This window comes from Arachis duranensis, chromosome 6 (assembly GCF_000817695.3).
Source record: "Arachis duranensis cultivar V14167 chromosome 6, aradu.V14167.gnm2.J7QH, whole genome shotgun sequence".
Taxonomy (NCBI): Eukaryota; Viridiplantae; Streptophyta; class Magnoliopsida; order Fabales; family Fabaceae; genus Arachis; species Arachis duranensis.
In genome coordinates, this window is record NC_029777.3 from 20,177,224 (window position 1) to 20,192,736 (window position 15,513).

The window sequence follows — 15,513 nt, forward strand, 5'->3', positions numbered from 1 at the left end:
GAAAGATTCTTTATTATTATCGTTCGCCCATAACGAGTAGACTTTAGTTTAGTGATCACTTACGCAATTCGACTGATGTTAATTGAAAAAAAGTGATAGATAATTTCAATTAATATAATGTATATTGTAGATCTCCCCCCCTTATACATAGGATCGAACAGCGGTAAATTTCGTAAGTGATGCTATACTGGCTTGAGCGCATCCGTTTTCTTGCTTGGCTAGAATTGGCTAAGGCAAAGGCCCTATTCGTCTAAGGGGTAATGGTGGACGAAAATCTGACAAGTTATGCCACTTATGTGAGAAATATGGCCATGAAGTGCTTCAGTGCTATCACCGATATGATAAGAACAAAAAAGGTCTCCGCAAGAATGACAACCACAATGGTTCAGCTTCAGCCTATCTAGTCACTCCAGAAAGTGCTACTGACCCAGCATGGTACGTACTTAGACACTGGTGCAACCCACCATGTGACACACACACCTGAGAATGTTGATTCGAGTGGTACTACCAACTCAAGTATAAACTCTCTTCTAGTGGGTGATGGGGCTGCTATAATAAAATAGTTGATTGAATCATTAACTCCGTACCGAAGCTTACAGAAGATAAATAAGCTGCTGAATCATCTGTTCATGAAGCAGCTGGGTAACACAGAGAGTTACTAAAATCCATCTTAGTTCCATTGCGTGCCCCAGCAATCAAACGAATGCGAGTTAGCCTTTCTCTAAAGTACCGGCTTTCGCACTAGTGCGCCCTATCCCGTTTAAGGCTCAGTCTTAGTAGTAACTACTGACTAAGGAAAGAAGGAGAAGACAGTCTTCCTTTCGTACTTAACTCTCCTCCTTACTTCTTTTTTCACTTCACTGAGCTGAAAGTCAAAATACCCCGCCACCTCTATAGCAGTAGTCGTAGAAGACTCATACCTACTAATATATACCTCTTTAGTAATCAACACTCTCAATACACACTAACACTATATCCGTCATGAATCTTTGCCTTCGTTACCTGTCAATCAAGGGTGATACTGAGGGGGTTTTTGAGAGTGCACCCCCTTTGTAGGAGAATATATTAATATATATATTTAAGTGACCTTATTTGGGGTATTCTTTCGTCCAAGGAAAGATGAAGGAAGCAGGCAAATAGCATATAAGGCCTTAGAAATTTTAGGGCGAGAAAACTTTCTTTCTTAACCCTATTTAATGTCGGGGGGTAGGCCTTAAACGAGTCAGTTCAATTAAAAGCAGATATTCAGTAATCCCTTGACGAAAAAGCTCGTAGGGCAGAAAGAACATATAAATCGAGAAGTCGCAGAGTCAAGTCACGGAGTCGCAGGGATGTCAAAACAGGAAATGCGTGATTGTATCGCCTTAATAGTTTACAAAAGCAAAATTATTTTGATTGATTGCAGACATCGAATAGACAATCTTTTAGACTATTTTGAAACTATATAATCAAATCAGTAGAAAGGCAGAAGAAATGCACCGGTTTCTAATTTAAGAAGAGCTGAAAAAAGGATATGACACTCTTGAAGTAAGTTTTGTCGTCCTACTCGTTCTCTTGTGGGTATGACGAGCGGCTACGGGAACTCCGCGAGGGCGATATGCCCATAGCACCTTATATGCAAGGTTCTTAGCTCATCCCATAGCCAAAAAAACCAAAAGATGGAAAACAGGGGAATGGCCGGTTATGGAAGGAAAACCCCTTTACCCCCAGCTTCCAGGGCCATCAGGGCGGGAAAGAATGCCAGAAGCAAACGATTCCGCCGCACTATGTAAGCAAGCAAGCAGGCAGGGCAAGAAAGCTAGATCCACAAAGGGCCAGTTCTCCCAAGATGCGGTTAAGCACCCTCTTTCAGTTACATGCCATTTTTCATGTAAAAAAGGCCAAGAACAGAGGAGAAGATACCCTCGCTGGACCAGGACGAGGCTGCTACTCTATCGACGCCTGTATGCGGACACAACTAAAAGGGGGTGAGCCTTTCCCGTAATCCGACATTGACCTAGAACTCGCCCTTTCGGTACCTGTCTAGCAAGCTTTTTCTCTGCCGGTAGCTGGTCAAGAGTAAAGGCGAAGCTTGGATCTGCCTTAGAAGAAAGGTTCGCACTGAACACTTTCCCAATCCCAAAAAAAACACACGAAACAAGACACACATGGGCAGGCCCAGCAAACACTTCTCTCTCTCTTATGTAAAGACAGAAATAAGCAAATATCATAAGAGAAGTGAGGATCATGTCAATCACTGTCAAATCGAATGGAGAATGACACAAAGGCTTCTGTGCATATCCCGGAAAAGAAGTGAAAAGCCCCTAGTCCCCAGGCATTTTCGGTCAACTGGGGGACAAAAAATTCCTCTACAACATCGAATTCCGCGGCAGGAGCGATATCAGATACTGAGTAGGTGGCATAAGTGGTATCATATCAGCAATCCAGTTAAGCAGCATTATACTAGACTCTAACAGAATAAAAGTAAGCGATAGAGAACTTTGCGCCACCATAACCAGATGATTGGAGAAGAAGATCGGAGACAGATATTGATTCCTTGCCGGTGGGCACTCTATTGGGTCTCCTGTGCTACCTCGACCAAAAAGGGCTACAACCTCTGATTCCGGGACATAATTTTTGGCCCTTTACATGAACGAACTGGCTCAGTTTTAGAAGACAATTCAAGACTAACATCATACTCCTCCGCGGCATCGGTGGTTACCACTGAAGGGGATGTTGTCGCTTACTAGGATGTTTTCTCCTAATCGTCTATAGAGTTTTGAGCTAGTGATCCAAAATTTATTTGGCAGAAGCTTCGATCTAGAATGCAGTATCTGGGATTAAAAAAGGATACCGCTCTACTCTAGCAGTAATAAAAAGTCCTCCCCTCCATTCTCCATTGCTTACGGAGACGGCAAATCCAGAGAAAGTTCTAGGCCCTATCTTGGGTTGGCATCAATGTTAGCAGCCCTTCCTCCAAGACTTGCTCCAAAGAATGCCGGGGAGTTGAGTTCGTGCGATAAGAATCAGAGTAAGGGCGGGGGAGAGCTAAAAAGTAAATGGAGTTAATGGGACGACTCCGCCTTCACTAAAGAGGAAGCAAGTAGGGCACAGGCTTTGAGGTTGGAGCCTTGCCCGTGAAGGTATCCCAATAGTTGTGCTAATCCAGCCCATGTGTGTCTTGCTGTCTTCCAGAAGCAAAAAGGAATCCTATCGCTCTAAGAGGAAATGAGGCTGACACTGAGATTTCCTTCCTTTCTGTAAAAGTGAAGACTTTCCGCCTCCAAGCTGGATTTGATTGAAGGACTACTTCCCCCATAACTATCAGAGTTGGAAGCGAATCCCGGATAAGAGTAAGAGCAAACTTATAACTCGCCTTTCAGGCTATGCCCTTTACTTCAAGTTTATTATTTACAAGATTCAACTGAGTAGGGGTAGGAGTCAGGGGTTCGAGCCCTTCTCCCACAATTGGCAAGAGCCAGTGATCGCCAATTCCTTTCCCCTTTCCATCGACAGGGCTCCTCGGACTGGACTAGAGTATACGTTCTTTTGCGCTTCAAGTTTATTATTTACAAGCGATCGAAGTAGGGCAAGTCTCAGTCTTGTATTTGAGGTTGGTGAGAGGGCTGGCCCAGGGCATGCCTTTACTCCAACAGCGGCGAGGGGGTCAATCATCATCGTTTTTCCAGAAAAAGGTAGTTGAAAGCTGGAGCTTTACGAAACGAGTTGTTTTCAAAGCATCCGAGTTGGTAGAGCTTCGAGCGGGAACTTATCGAAAGGAGTGTTGGCAGATCGACCCCCCTTCCATTCCGTGGCACGCGGCGAAGGTAATTGAAAACAAATCAAAACAATGAATAGGAGGGGGCAATAAGAATTCAGTTGTCAATTGTTGGCCCACAGGCACACTTCCTGAAATCGATGTAACTCTACTTACTGTAAAATGGCGGGTTAGGTTTCTTTCATACAGAGATGTCGGCTATTTCACTTGACTCCTATTGAATGATCCGCAAGCCTATAGCCGCCCTCGTGCAAGCAAGCAAAGCCATCCAATCCAGTAGGACTTTGAGCACTAGAGGAAGGTGATGAGTCAGGAAGTCCCAAGTAATAAAGTGATAGAAAGCTGGCCCCCTATTTGATAGAGGTTCTTAATCCCCGGGGATATCTCGTAAGGAAGAATCAGAATCATTTCAGTCCACTGGTTCTAGCTGTAGTAAGCCTGTCGTTCTATTAAGCAAACCTGTAAGTTAGTGATTCAAAGTATAGCCCTGGTGTATGAGATATTGAATTCTCAGACTAAGAATCCGGTATGTTCCCCAGCTAATGAAAGGTGAGCTTGAGCTTCCAGCCCCGCGCTCTACGACTTCGAAGTTAAATCATTCCTCATTCACTTACAGGCAAAAGGCGATAGGCGATCAGTAAATAGCCGAATTGGCATCGATTGAAGAAGAAATTAGTAGATGTCGGGGAATCGAAAAAGCACTTTGTAGCTCTTAATAAGAAGAAGAGGAGAACTTCGGGTAGGCAGGCAACTCACTAGGTATAGGTAGAGTCAAAGATTGTAGCAAGCAAGAGCACAATGTTGTTTTTTTTTCTATTAGAAAAGATATTAGCAGAGGATTACCTTTTCTTTCAAATCCTAGGCTACGCACCTTGACCATCCTTCTACCTTTACCAACTACTACTAGCAATTACGACAACAGGTGAAATAGCTGATCTTATTCCGAAATAGCTTCTTCTTTTCGGATTCATCTTCTTATGCTCCTAAAGAAAGAGAAGGGCTTTACTCCGAGTTGAAAGAAGAGTTTACATCTTATATATATTTAAGAGACAGCAGGGAATGAATGAACTAGCAAAGGATGGCCTTGACAAATCCTCCTTCGCTCCTGTGGGAGTCGAACCCACTACATAGGTTTCTTCCTTGTTTTACCGACTCAGGTCTCTCTATTCCTGCTAGAAATGTTCGATTTGCTTTGGTGAAGCTGTAGGCCTTACTGAGCTAAAGGCCCCATACGTGGCAACTGAATAAATACCTGTTAGACTCAATCTTTTACCAAAGCCCCCACTCCTTGAAAACTAGATTTCTTTCCTTAATTGCAATATCACAACGAGTCTATAATAGGCGAATTCCAATGCCAGCGCTTTTAGCTAAATAGGATCTATATCTGAACCAAGTAAGGAGGAGGCAGGGGTCATCATGCAGGATCAGCTATACCTCTGAATCCCATAGTAAAGCCTTGTCCATTTCGGGGATGGGCCATGGATTTGATTGGGAAGATTTTGACCCCTTCTCTTCAAAGAGAACCCGCCCTCGTGCTTCTTTATTTCCTTCGCTTGTTAAGGAGTTGGAGCAAGTCTTTTCTGATAAGTTGCCCCTGCTGGCTGGCCCGAAGCGACTCCCCACTTCGAACGCGGGTCTCCGGCAATGGCAGATTTCTGTCTTCGATCGGAGTTTGCACGAATCTGAGGATATTCATACATATCACCTAGTAGTAAAATACGAATCGAATTGAGCGCGACTTCTGCTCATCAAAAGTGGGATTTAGTAAGCGTATTCTAACTAAATAACAGAGCTGCTGAAGGCGGAGGACTCTTGGCCCTATCACACAATAGGTATAGAGTTTGAAGAAAGAAGGTTAGACGATGAATCTAGGGCAGCAGATTCTACTGAAAAAAAAGTACATAGGCTTAAGCATAAGAAAAGGAATTTATTCTTTGAAAAGAGGCCCTTTATCCTATCTGATGGGGTAGGGAAGGATGCTATTTCATTCTCTTTTCTCAAGGAAGATTCCAAACAAAGGAGCTCTTTCATTGAAGTGTCTGCCGCCCGGCCTGGTTACCCCAATCCTTAAGTATTTTCGTGCCATGATCTTATCATTGAATAATCAACGCAACTTCTTTTGGTTGGTCACCACTGGATGATTCCGCGATACACTCCCCCTATCTGCTATTCTATTATCTAAAAGTATCGTCGAGGTATCCTGGTTTCGCCCCCTAGCGGTATAGTTCAATCTTTAGGGGCATCAGGGCCCTCTTTGAAACAAGGAGAAGATTCTAAAAGAGATAAATCGCATATGAAGAAAGTATGCTTCGCTTGTCATTGAAGGCGGTTCCTGCTTCTACCGCGAAAGCAGGACAACGCAAACAAAGGGGGGTAGCGCTGCCCACCTAACAGAAGGCGCGAAAGAAAAGCGAGCCGGGAATTCGGCATCATATCGGTTAGCTGAGCCGGCCTCAAGGAAGAACTTTGATCTTGCCTTTTTCCTACTTTCGTTCCGGGCAGTAATATCAAGTGATCTGATGATCCAACAGTTAAGTCAAAGGCTACGAAAAAACCTTCCTCCGTAAGTTCCTTTACTCTCTCTCTCTTGAGCGCTTTCTGGTGAACACTTTGTGTAACCATTGAGTTCGATTTGAACTAGTTTCAAAGGCTGGATTTCCCTTGGGGAGAACTAGAATCCTATCCTCAGATCTTTCCCTCTTCTGTAATTTTGAGACCAAAAGAAGTAGGGATTGGATCGATGGAACGCCTTTGTGAAGTCTAGCTCTGTTCTATGCCCGCCCCTAAAGAGAAAAGCTTTCTATGATATTCTTTTTTCTAGGGAATCCGCGCTTACTAGACCCTTTTTTTGCAGGCAGGATCTGAAAAGACTAGCTGGACCCGGTTCTGACTAATCACTAAGAGCTCATCGCGAGTTCTCTCGGGGCGGGACCTCAGTAAGTAGGGCATTCAGTACGAAGTAAGCCAAGTGAAGTGATCCCTGCGGCCTATACTAGAAGAGAAGGAAAGAACTTCTTACTCGCATCCCCCTTAAGATGTTAATATGAACGTTTCACAAGAAAGATTGAATCGTGGAATTGATTTTAGTTAGATGAGCTCCTTAAGCTAAGGTAACTCCGGGATAGAGGGACGAAGTGGGCTGCTTTCAAGGGCTAGAATTTCCCTGTTTCGGCGTGAGATTGGCTTAGCTTGGTCTTTCTGTGTACCTAGAGTAAGTTTGCCCATAGCGTAGTAAAAGCTTAAAAGATTCTGGTCCGGTTCGGCCTTATCAAGTATGATTTTAGGGATCCTTTTTTTAGTAAAGTACCCCCCTTTGGTTTTAGGGTTCGATTTGCCAACTGATCCGAGTTGGATTGGGTCAGGAACGGTAATAAGGCTCTAGTTCGACTAGCAGCTTGCCTTATCGAATAGGGGCGAGAGGGAGAAAAAAATAGCAAGTACTACTCTTTCTCTTTGAACGAATCCGAAGCCTATCTTTATAACTGTGGGGAGATGGATTTGATTTGAACCTAAATCCTTGGATCGCCCATGTGTCTATGAAGAGGTTAAGCTAAGCCACTTCTTTCGCCTTTCGCTTTACAGTAGTTATGTGATCTTAGCCTTTAAGCTTTGAGCTTGCTTTTTCAAAAAGATGAGGATGTGAAGCTGTGAACAAAGAGTCTCTTGTCCCGTCTTAGACTGCTCTGGCTCGGTACTGTGTCGATTGGGTCTGAGGATTCTTCTATCCATTTGGTCTTCTTTGTACCGTACCCAGAGAAAGGAGAAGATCGAATTAGCTCTGCTAAGGAATCGAAAGCATCCTATCCGCTAAGAGCGAAAAATCACATATTTAGAAATAAGGTATAGAGCAGCCTACCTCTAGTGCTTTCTTCACTGCCTCCTGACGTTTCATCCACTTCCACTACCAGGGTAGGGCTGGCTGTCGGATGCGCTATGCGCTAAGGCTACTTATTGCGCTATCCCTCATCATTGATTTACCAAACTGCCATCTCATCTTGCATCCGAAAGAAGTGACAGCCTGCCTGAGATGCCATGTTGATATTGCCAGAAGAGAAGAAGGCCTATCTTAGATATGCCTATTTGAACTATGCCTAGCTGCCGAGGGAGAGGTAGCCTATAGACTCAAGGCCTACTACTATGACTATTCTATGGTTTTGCCGTTAGCTGGAATAAGTGTACTCAACCGTGCTAACCTTCGCCTCGTGGCTCGATCAAGGCGCTATCGCATTATCTGAAAGAGCGACTATCCCGTGCCATCTGTAGCTCTTGCCCTGTTTATTATGAGAATAAAGAAGTCCCCTACTCCCGTACTTCACGCGCTATCCTCTATTCCATTATGTATCGCCGCTAGCTCATACCATGTGTCTTTGAACCGCTATTGCTCTGTGTCCGGATTCACTATGCTATGGCTAACTGAACTAGGACCATTGGAAAGAGAGAAGATATTGCCTGTCCAGAAGTAGCTTATGTCATGTCGTGCTACGAATGAAAGAGGTCCCTACCCTCAGTTCACCTTACCGGGCTTGATTCGTGAAAGTCAGCTCCGGCTTTCGGCACCGGTTACGAGAACAGTAAGAGTTCATTCTGTCCCACTTGGCTCAATAGCCGGAGAAAAAATAGCAGCTTATGATGATTCCATTTCAAATGCTATTATTCCTCCAACAGTGGATAGGCAAAGAAAGCAGTCACCCACCAGGAAGGCATAGAGTGAAGCCAGGAAAGGAATTGGTTACTACAGACAGACCAGATTCAATAGCGCCGGTAACACCTCCAAGACCAAGAGCCGCGGATAATCTAACTCTAACAACGGGTATTCATCCCATCTCGAGTTCTAAACTATTCTGATGATTGACACGTTGATTTTAGTACCCCTTAAATGATAGGGTGGGTTCGTATGTTTTTGTGAAAGCTCGGCTCCAGTTATTGCTGATGTCCAGTCATCCACATTGGAATTCCTTGGAAAAGAAGGCTAACTGCTTGTTGGCTGGGAGCTGTATGAGCGGTAAGTCTATTAGCACGATGATTCTTCTTCGCCTTTATTTCAAAAATCTTTGCCCTATCTAAGCTATATAAAAATAGCCAACAAAAAAAGGTATGCGCTTGTCAATTCATTCTTGGTGTAATACGTAAATGATTGGTGTCATAATTTTTCACTGATCAGGTGTGGGCTTACAGGGCTAGGGCTCATCCGTGTAAGAATTAGGAATTCCTCTTCCAACTCGTCCCGGAATGGGCGTTATGGCAAAGAACAAGAAGAAAACTAAAGGAGGAATTTGTCCAATAGTAACAAAAGGTGCCTCCACTGGTTGACATCCGATCCAACCTAGTAGTAAGCGATCCGCCAAAAGCAACCAAAATATTCCTTGGTGAATCGGGCGAAAACTTGAACTACGCACATACATACTTTTAAAAAAAGGTAAAGCCAACAGACATATAAAAACTGGTGCTATTGCGGCTACACCTCCCGATTTGTCAGGTATACTACGAAGAATGGCATGGATCGGTAGGAAATACCATTCCGGCACAATATGAGGCGGGGTGGGCATCGGATTAGCAGGTATATAATTGTCGGGATGCCCCAAAACATTAGGAGCATAAAAAATCCAAATGGAAAAAAAGATAGCAAAAGCTACCCAACCTACTAGATCCTTTACATAAAAATAAGGGTAAAAAGAAATTTGATCCATCTCTGAATGTACACCCAATGGATTATTTGATCCATATTGATGCAATGCGGCCAGATGAAGAAGACTGGCGCCCACTAAAATAAAGGGGAGTAAATGATGAAGACTAAAAAAACGATTTAAGGTGGCATTGTCCACGGAGAAACCACCCCAAAGCCAAGTAACTATGGTATCTCCTACTACCGGTATGGCGCTAGCTAAGCTTGTAATTACTGTAGCTCCCCAAAAGCTCATCTGACCCCAAGGTGGTACGTATCCTGTAAAAGCTGTCACAATCATTAATAGGAAGATTACAACTCCGAGACACCGAACAAATTCCCTAGGACTGCTATAACTCGCATGATATAGACCACGAAAAATATGAAGGTGAACCACAATGAGAAACATACTTGCCCCATTAGCATGCATATAACGGAGCAACCAGCCCCCTTCAACATCTCTCATAACGTGTTCTACGCTGTTGAAAGCTAGATCCACATGAGGTGTGTAATGCATAGCTAAAAAAACGCCAGTCACTATCTGAATGACTAAACAAATACCAGCTAACGAACCGAAGCCCCACCAATAACTAAGATTGCTCGGGGTTGGATAATCTATCAAATGTTGATTAAGTGTGGAGGATATCGGTTGTTTAAGAAGAGAGAATCGTTGGTTCCTCATTTTTCTTTTTCCTATCGTGAGAATTCTGCTCCCCCCAACAAGAGGAAAGACTTCTTTGTTGTCAATCGCTGGTTGGGTTTACCAACAAAGAAAAGCATGGGAGAAACGTGCCAGATCTTGACGCCAGGAGTTTCACCGGAAATCAAGCTTTGACGGGGCGGGGTTGCGCGCGAGCCGAGTGCATTTGGATCTGAATCTGCGGTACACAAGAGTACTTCGCGCCATTCATAGCCATCAGGGATACAGCCCTCTTCCCTCAAGATGGTCCGTCTTGCTTCTGCTTGATGGAAACTAGGGTTCAAGTGTTGACTTTTTTAAATCAAGACATGGCGGGGGCAGGATTCGAACCTGCAATCTTCAGGTCATGAGCCTGACGAGTTAACCAACTACTCTACCCCGCTTCTTCCCCCTCTCTTTCTTTTCTTTCACTATTCCCACCTAGGTCCCCTTGCTTGCTTGGCCGGGATAGAACCAGCGCTTAGTAAGTAAGCGGCGCGGCGGTCTAACGACCCCCTAACCTAACCTAGGTTGGAGCTATGAAGCTTACCTTATTGAAAGGACTTTTTCATTTCAGCTTGCTGACTAGGGTTGGCAGCTAAATTCTTCGCGACCCTATAACATAAGAGAAAGTTGTTTCGTTTAGTACGAGATCGCTTCACACCTCGCGGTGCTTACACCTCTCGCCTATCGAAGTTCTGTTCAAAAACCTCGTCCGAGAACTTGTATAGAGAAGGATTTCCCGCGGCGCAGCAGTTCTTCCATACCAACTTAGCAGCCCGGCGCTGCTATTGGCATAACAACCGGTACACCATAGGTTGGCCCAACCCAGTCCTCTCGTACTAGGGTTGGCTCCTCGCAGTTCTCCCTTTAACACCAAGGGAAAGATTCTTTATTATTATCGTTCGCCCATAACGAGTAGACTTTGGTTTAGTGATCACTTACGCAATTCGACTGATGTTAATTAAAAAAAAAGTGATAGATAATTTCAATTAATATAATGTATATTGTAGATCTCCCCCCCCTTATACATAGGATCGAACAGCGGTAAATTTCGTAAGTGATGCTATGCTGGCTTGAGCGCATCCGTTTTCTTGCTTGGCTAGAATTGGCTAAGGCAAAGGCCCTATTCGTCTAAGGGGTAATGGTGGACGAAAATCTGACAAGTTATGCCACTTATGTGAGAAATATGGCCATGAAGTGCTTCAGTGCTATCACCGATATGATAAGAACAAAAAAGGTCCCCGCAAGAATGACAACCACAATGGTTCAGCTTCAGCCTATCTAGTCACTCCAGAAAGTGCTACTGACCCAGCATGGTACGTACTTAGACACTGGTGCAACCCACCATGTGACACACACACCTGAGAATGTTGATTCGAGTGGTACTACCAACTCAGGTATAAACTCTCTTCTAGTGGGTGATGGGGCTGCTATAATAAAATAGTTGATTGAATCATTAACTCCGTACCGAAGCTTACAGAAGATAAATAAGCTGCTGAATCATCTGTTCCTGAAGCAGGTGGGTAACACAGAGAGTTACTAAAATCCATCTTAGTTCCGTTGCGTGCCCCAGCAATCAAACGGATGCGAGTTAGCCTTTCTCTAAAGTACCGGCTTTCGCACTAGTGCGCCCTATCCCGTTTAAGGCTCAGTCTTAGTAGTAACTACTGACTAAGGAAAGAAGGAGAAGACAGTCTTCCTTTCGTACTTAACTCTCCTCCTTGCTTCTTTTTTCACTTCACTGAGCTGAAAGTCAAAATACTCCGCCACCTCTATAGCAGTAGTCGTAGAAGACTCATACCTACTAATATATACCTCTTTAGTAATCAACACTCTCAATACACACTAACACTATATCCGTCATGAATCTTTGCCTTCGTTACCCGTCTATCAAGGGCGATACTGAGGGGGTTTTTGAGAGTGCACCCCCTTTGTAGGAGAATATATTAATATATATATTTAAGTGACCTTATTTGGGGTATTCTTTCGTCCAAGGAAAGATGAAGGAAGCAGGCAAATAGCATATAAGGCCTTAGAACTTTTAGGGCGAGAAAACTTTCTTTCTTAACCCTATTTAATGTCGGGGGGTAGGCCTTAAACGAGTCAGTTCAATTAATAGCAGATATTCAGTAATCCCTTGACGGAAAAGCTCGTAGGGCAGAAAGAACATATAAATCGAGAAGTCGCAGAGTCAAGTCACGGAGTCGCAGGGATGTCAAAACAGGAAATGCGTGATCGCATCGCCTTAATAGTTTACAAAAGCAAAATTATTTTGATTGATTACAGACATCGAATAGACAATCTTTTAGACTATTTTGAAACTATATAATCAAATCAGTAGAAAGGCAGAAGAAATGCACCGGTTTCTAATTTAAGAAGAGCTGAAAAAAGGATATGACACTCTTGAAGTAAGTTCTGTCGTCCTACTCGTTCTCTTGTGGGTATGACGAGCGGCTGCGGGGAACTCCGCGAGGGCGATAGGCCCACAGCACCTTATATGCAAGGTTCTTAGCTCATCCCGTAGCCAAAAAAACCAAAAGATGGAAAACAGGGGAATGGCCGGTTATGGAAGGAAAACCCCTTTACCCCCAGCTTCCAGGGCCATCAGGGCGGGAAGGAATGCCAGAAGCAAACGATTCCGCCGCACTATGTAAGCAAGCAAGCAGGCAGGGCAAGAAAGCTAGATCCACAAAGGGCCAGTTCTCCCAAGATGCGGTTAAGCACCCTCTTTCAGTTACATGCCATTTTTCATGTAAAAAAGGCCAAGAACAGAGGAGAAGATACCCTCGCTGGACCAGGACGAGGCTGCTACTCTATCGACGCCTGTATGCGGACACAACTAAAAGGGGGTGAGCCTTTCCCGTAATCCGACATTGACCTAGAACTCGCCCTTTCGGTACCTGTCTAGCAAGCTTTTTCTCTGCCGGTAGCTGGTCAAGAGTAAAGGCGAAGCTTGGATCTGCCTTAGAAGAAAGGTTCGCACTGAACACTTTCCCAATCCCAAAAAAAACACACGAAACAAGACACACATGGGCAGGCCCAGCAAACACTTCTCTCTCTCTTATGTAAAGACAGAAATAAGCAAATATCATAAGAGAAGTGAGGATCATGTCAATCACTGTCAAATCGAATGGAGAATGACACAAAGGCTTCTGTGCATATCCCGGAAAAGAAGTGAAAAGCCCCTAGTCCCCAGGCATTTTCGGTCAACTGGGGGACAAAAAATTCCTTTACAACATCGAATTCCGCGGCAGGAGCGATATCAGATACTGAGTAGGTGGCAAAAGTGGTATCATATCAGCAATCCAGTTAAGCAGCATTATACTAGACTATAACAGAATAAAAGTAAGCGATAGAGAACTTTGCGCCACCATAACCAGATGATTGGAGAAGAAGATCGGAGACAGATATTGATTCCTTGCCGGTGGGCACTCTATTGGGTCTCCTGTGCTACCTCGACCAAAAAGGGCTACAACCTCTGATTCCGGGACATAATTTTTGGAAAAGGATACCCTTTACATGAACGAACTGGCTCAGTTTTAGAAGACAATTTAAGATTAACATCATACTCCTCCGCGGCATCGGTGGTTACCACTGAAGGGGATGTTGTCGCTTACTAGAATGTTTTCTCCTAATCGTCTATAGAGTTTTGAGCTAGTGATCCAAAATTTATTTGGCAGAAGCTTCAATCTAGAATGCAGTATCTGGGATTAAAAAAGGATACCGCTCTACTCTAGCAGTAATAAAAAGTCCTCCCCTCCATTCTCCATTGCTTACGGAGATGGCAAATCCAGAGAAAGTTCTAGGCCCTATCTTGGGTTGGCATCAATGTTAGCAGCCCTTCCTCCAAGATTTGCTCCAAAGAATGTCGGGGAGTTGGATAAGATTGAGTTCGTGCGATAAGAATCAGAGTAAGGGCGGGGGAGAGCTAAAAAGTAAATGGAGTTAATGGGACGACTCCGCCTTCACTAAAGAGGAAGCAAGTAGGGCACAGGCTTTTATTTTTCTAATAATTCAAACTGATAATTATAATTGATATCCTGACTAAGAATAATAAAATAAACATAGCTTGCTTCAAACCAATAATCTCTGTGGGATCAACCCTTACTCACGTAAGGTATTACTTGGACGACCCAGTGCACTTACTGGTTAGTGGAACGAAATCATAAGAAATCTTGATTTTGATGTTGGGAATATAATTTCGTGCACCAAGTTTTTGGCGCCGTTGCCGGGGATTGTTTGAGTTTGAACAACTAAAGGTTTATTTTATTACTTAGATTAGGAATAATTTATTTTTGTTGCTATAGAGTCATTAAATTCTGTGTCCTTTATTCCCTTTTCAAAAAATTTTCAAAAATATTATTTTTCTTTATCAAATTTTTAATTTTTCGTGAGTTTAGTGTTTGTTCTAAGTTTGGTGTCAATTACATATTTTATATTTTCCCTTTAAATTTTCGAATTTGTGCTCTTTGATCTTCAAGTTGTTCTTGTTGATTTTATATCCTAACCACTTTCTCTCTCTCCTCAATTTTTTTCGAAAATCTTCACAAAATAATTTCAAATTTTTTTATTTTTATTTCGTTTTTATTTTATCTTATTTTATTTTATTTTACTATTTCGAAAATAAATTTTTATATTTAATAAAATAAATAATATCAACATCCATATCATCTCCCTTGCTTCATCATGGAACTAAGTGGAAATGAACAGTCCAGAAGGACTCTGGGGTCATATGCTAACCCCACTACTGCTTCATATGGGAGTAGTATATGTATACCCTTCATTGGAGTTAGTAGTTTTGAGTTGAATCCTCAGCTCATTATCATGGTGCAGCAAAGTTGCCAGTATTCCGGTCTTCCACAAGAAGAACCTACAGAATTTCTGGCACAATTTTTACAAATTGCTGACACAGTACATGATAAAGAAGTAGATCAGGATGTCTACAGATTATTACTGTTTCTATTTGCTGTAAAAGACCAAGCTAAGAGGTGGTTAAATAACTAACCTAAAGACAGCATAAAGACATGGAAACAGCTGTCAGAAAAATTCCTGAATCACTATTTTCCTCCAAAATGGATGACACAGCTAAGGCTAAGCATCCAAGGCTTCTGATGAGCGGATAATTTGTATACTTTTTGGCACTGTTTTTAGTATGTTTTTGGTATGATCTAGTTAGTTTTTAGTATATTTTTATTAGTTTTTAGTTAAAATTCACTTTTCTGGACTTTACTATGAGTTTGTGTATTTTTCTGTGATTTCAGGTATTTTCTGGCTGAAATTGAGGGACCTGAGCAAAAATCTGATTCAGAGACCAAAAAGGACTGCAGATGCTGTTGGATTCTGACCTCCCTGCACTCGAAGTGGATTTTCTGGAGCTACAGAAGCCCAATTGGCGCGCTTTTAATGGCGTTG

The 15,513-nt window shown here is 43.0% G+C and overlaps 1 protein-coding gene and 1 non-coding gene across 2 annotated transcripts; both read right to left on the reverse strand.

Moving 5' to 3' along the window:
• Positions 1–4,613: 4,613 nt before the first annotated feature.
• Positions 4,614–10,434, reverse strand: LOC127748364 (cytochrome b). Its single transcript, XM_052262698.1, has one exon. It carries the CDS (start codon positions 10,099–10,101, stop codon positions 8,935–8,937), a length of 1,167 nt encoding a protein of 388 aa, XP_052118658.1. The 5' UTR covers positions 10,102–10,434; the 3' UTR covers positions 4,614–8,934.
• On the reverse strand, positions 10,429–10,502 carry TRNAM-CAU (transfer RNA methionine (anticodon CAU)). Its single transcript has one exon. It is a non-coding gene; the product is annotated as a tRNA-Met (tRNA).
• Between the last annotated feature and the right edge of the window lie 5,011 nt (positions 10,503–15,513).

Bases quoted from the DNA above. Each gene is read 5' to 3' on its own strand.
- LOC127748364 (XM_052262698.1), bottom strand. From the start codon at position 10,101: ATGAGGAACCAACGATTCTCTCTTCTTAAACAACCGATATCCTCCACA.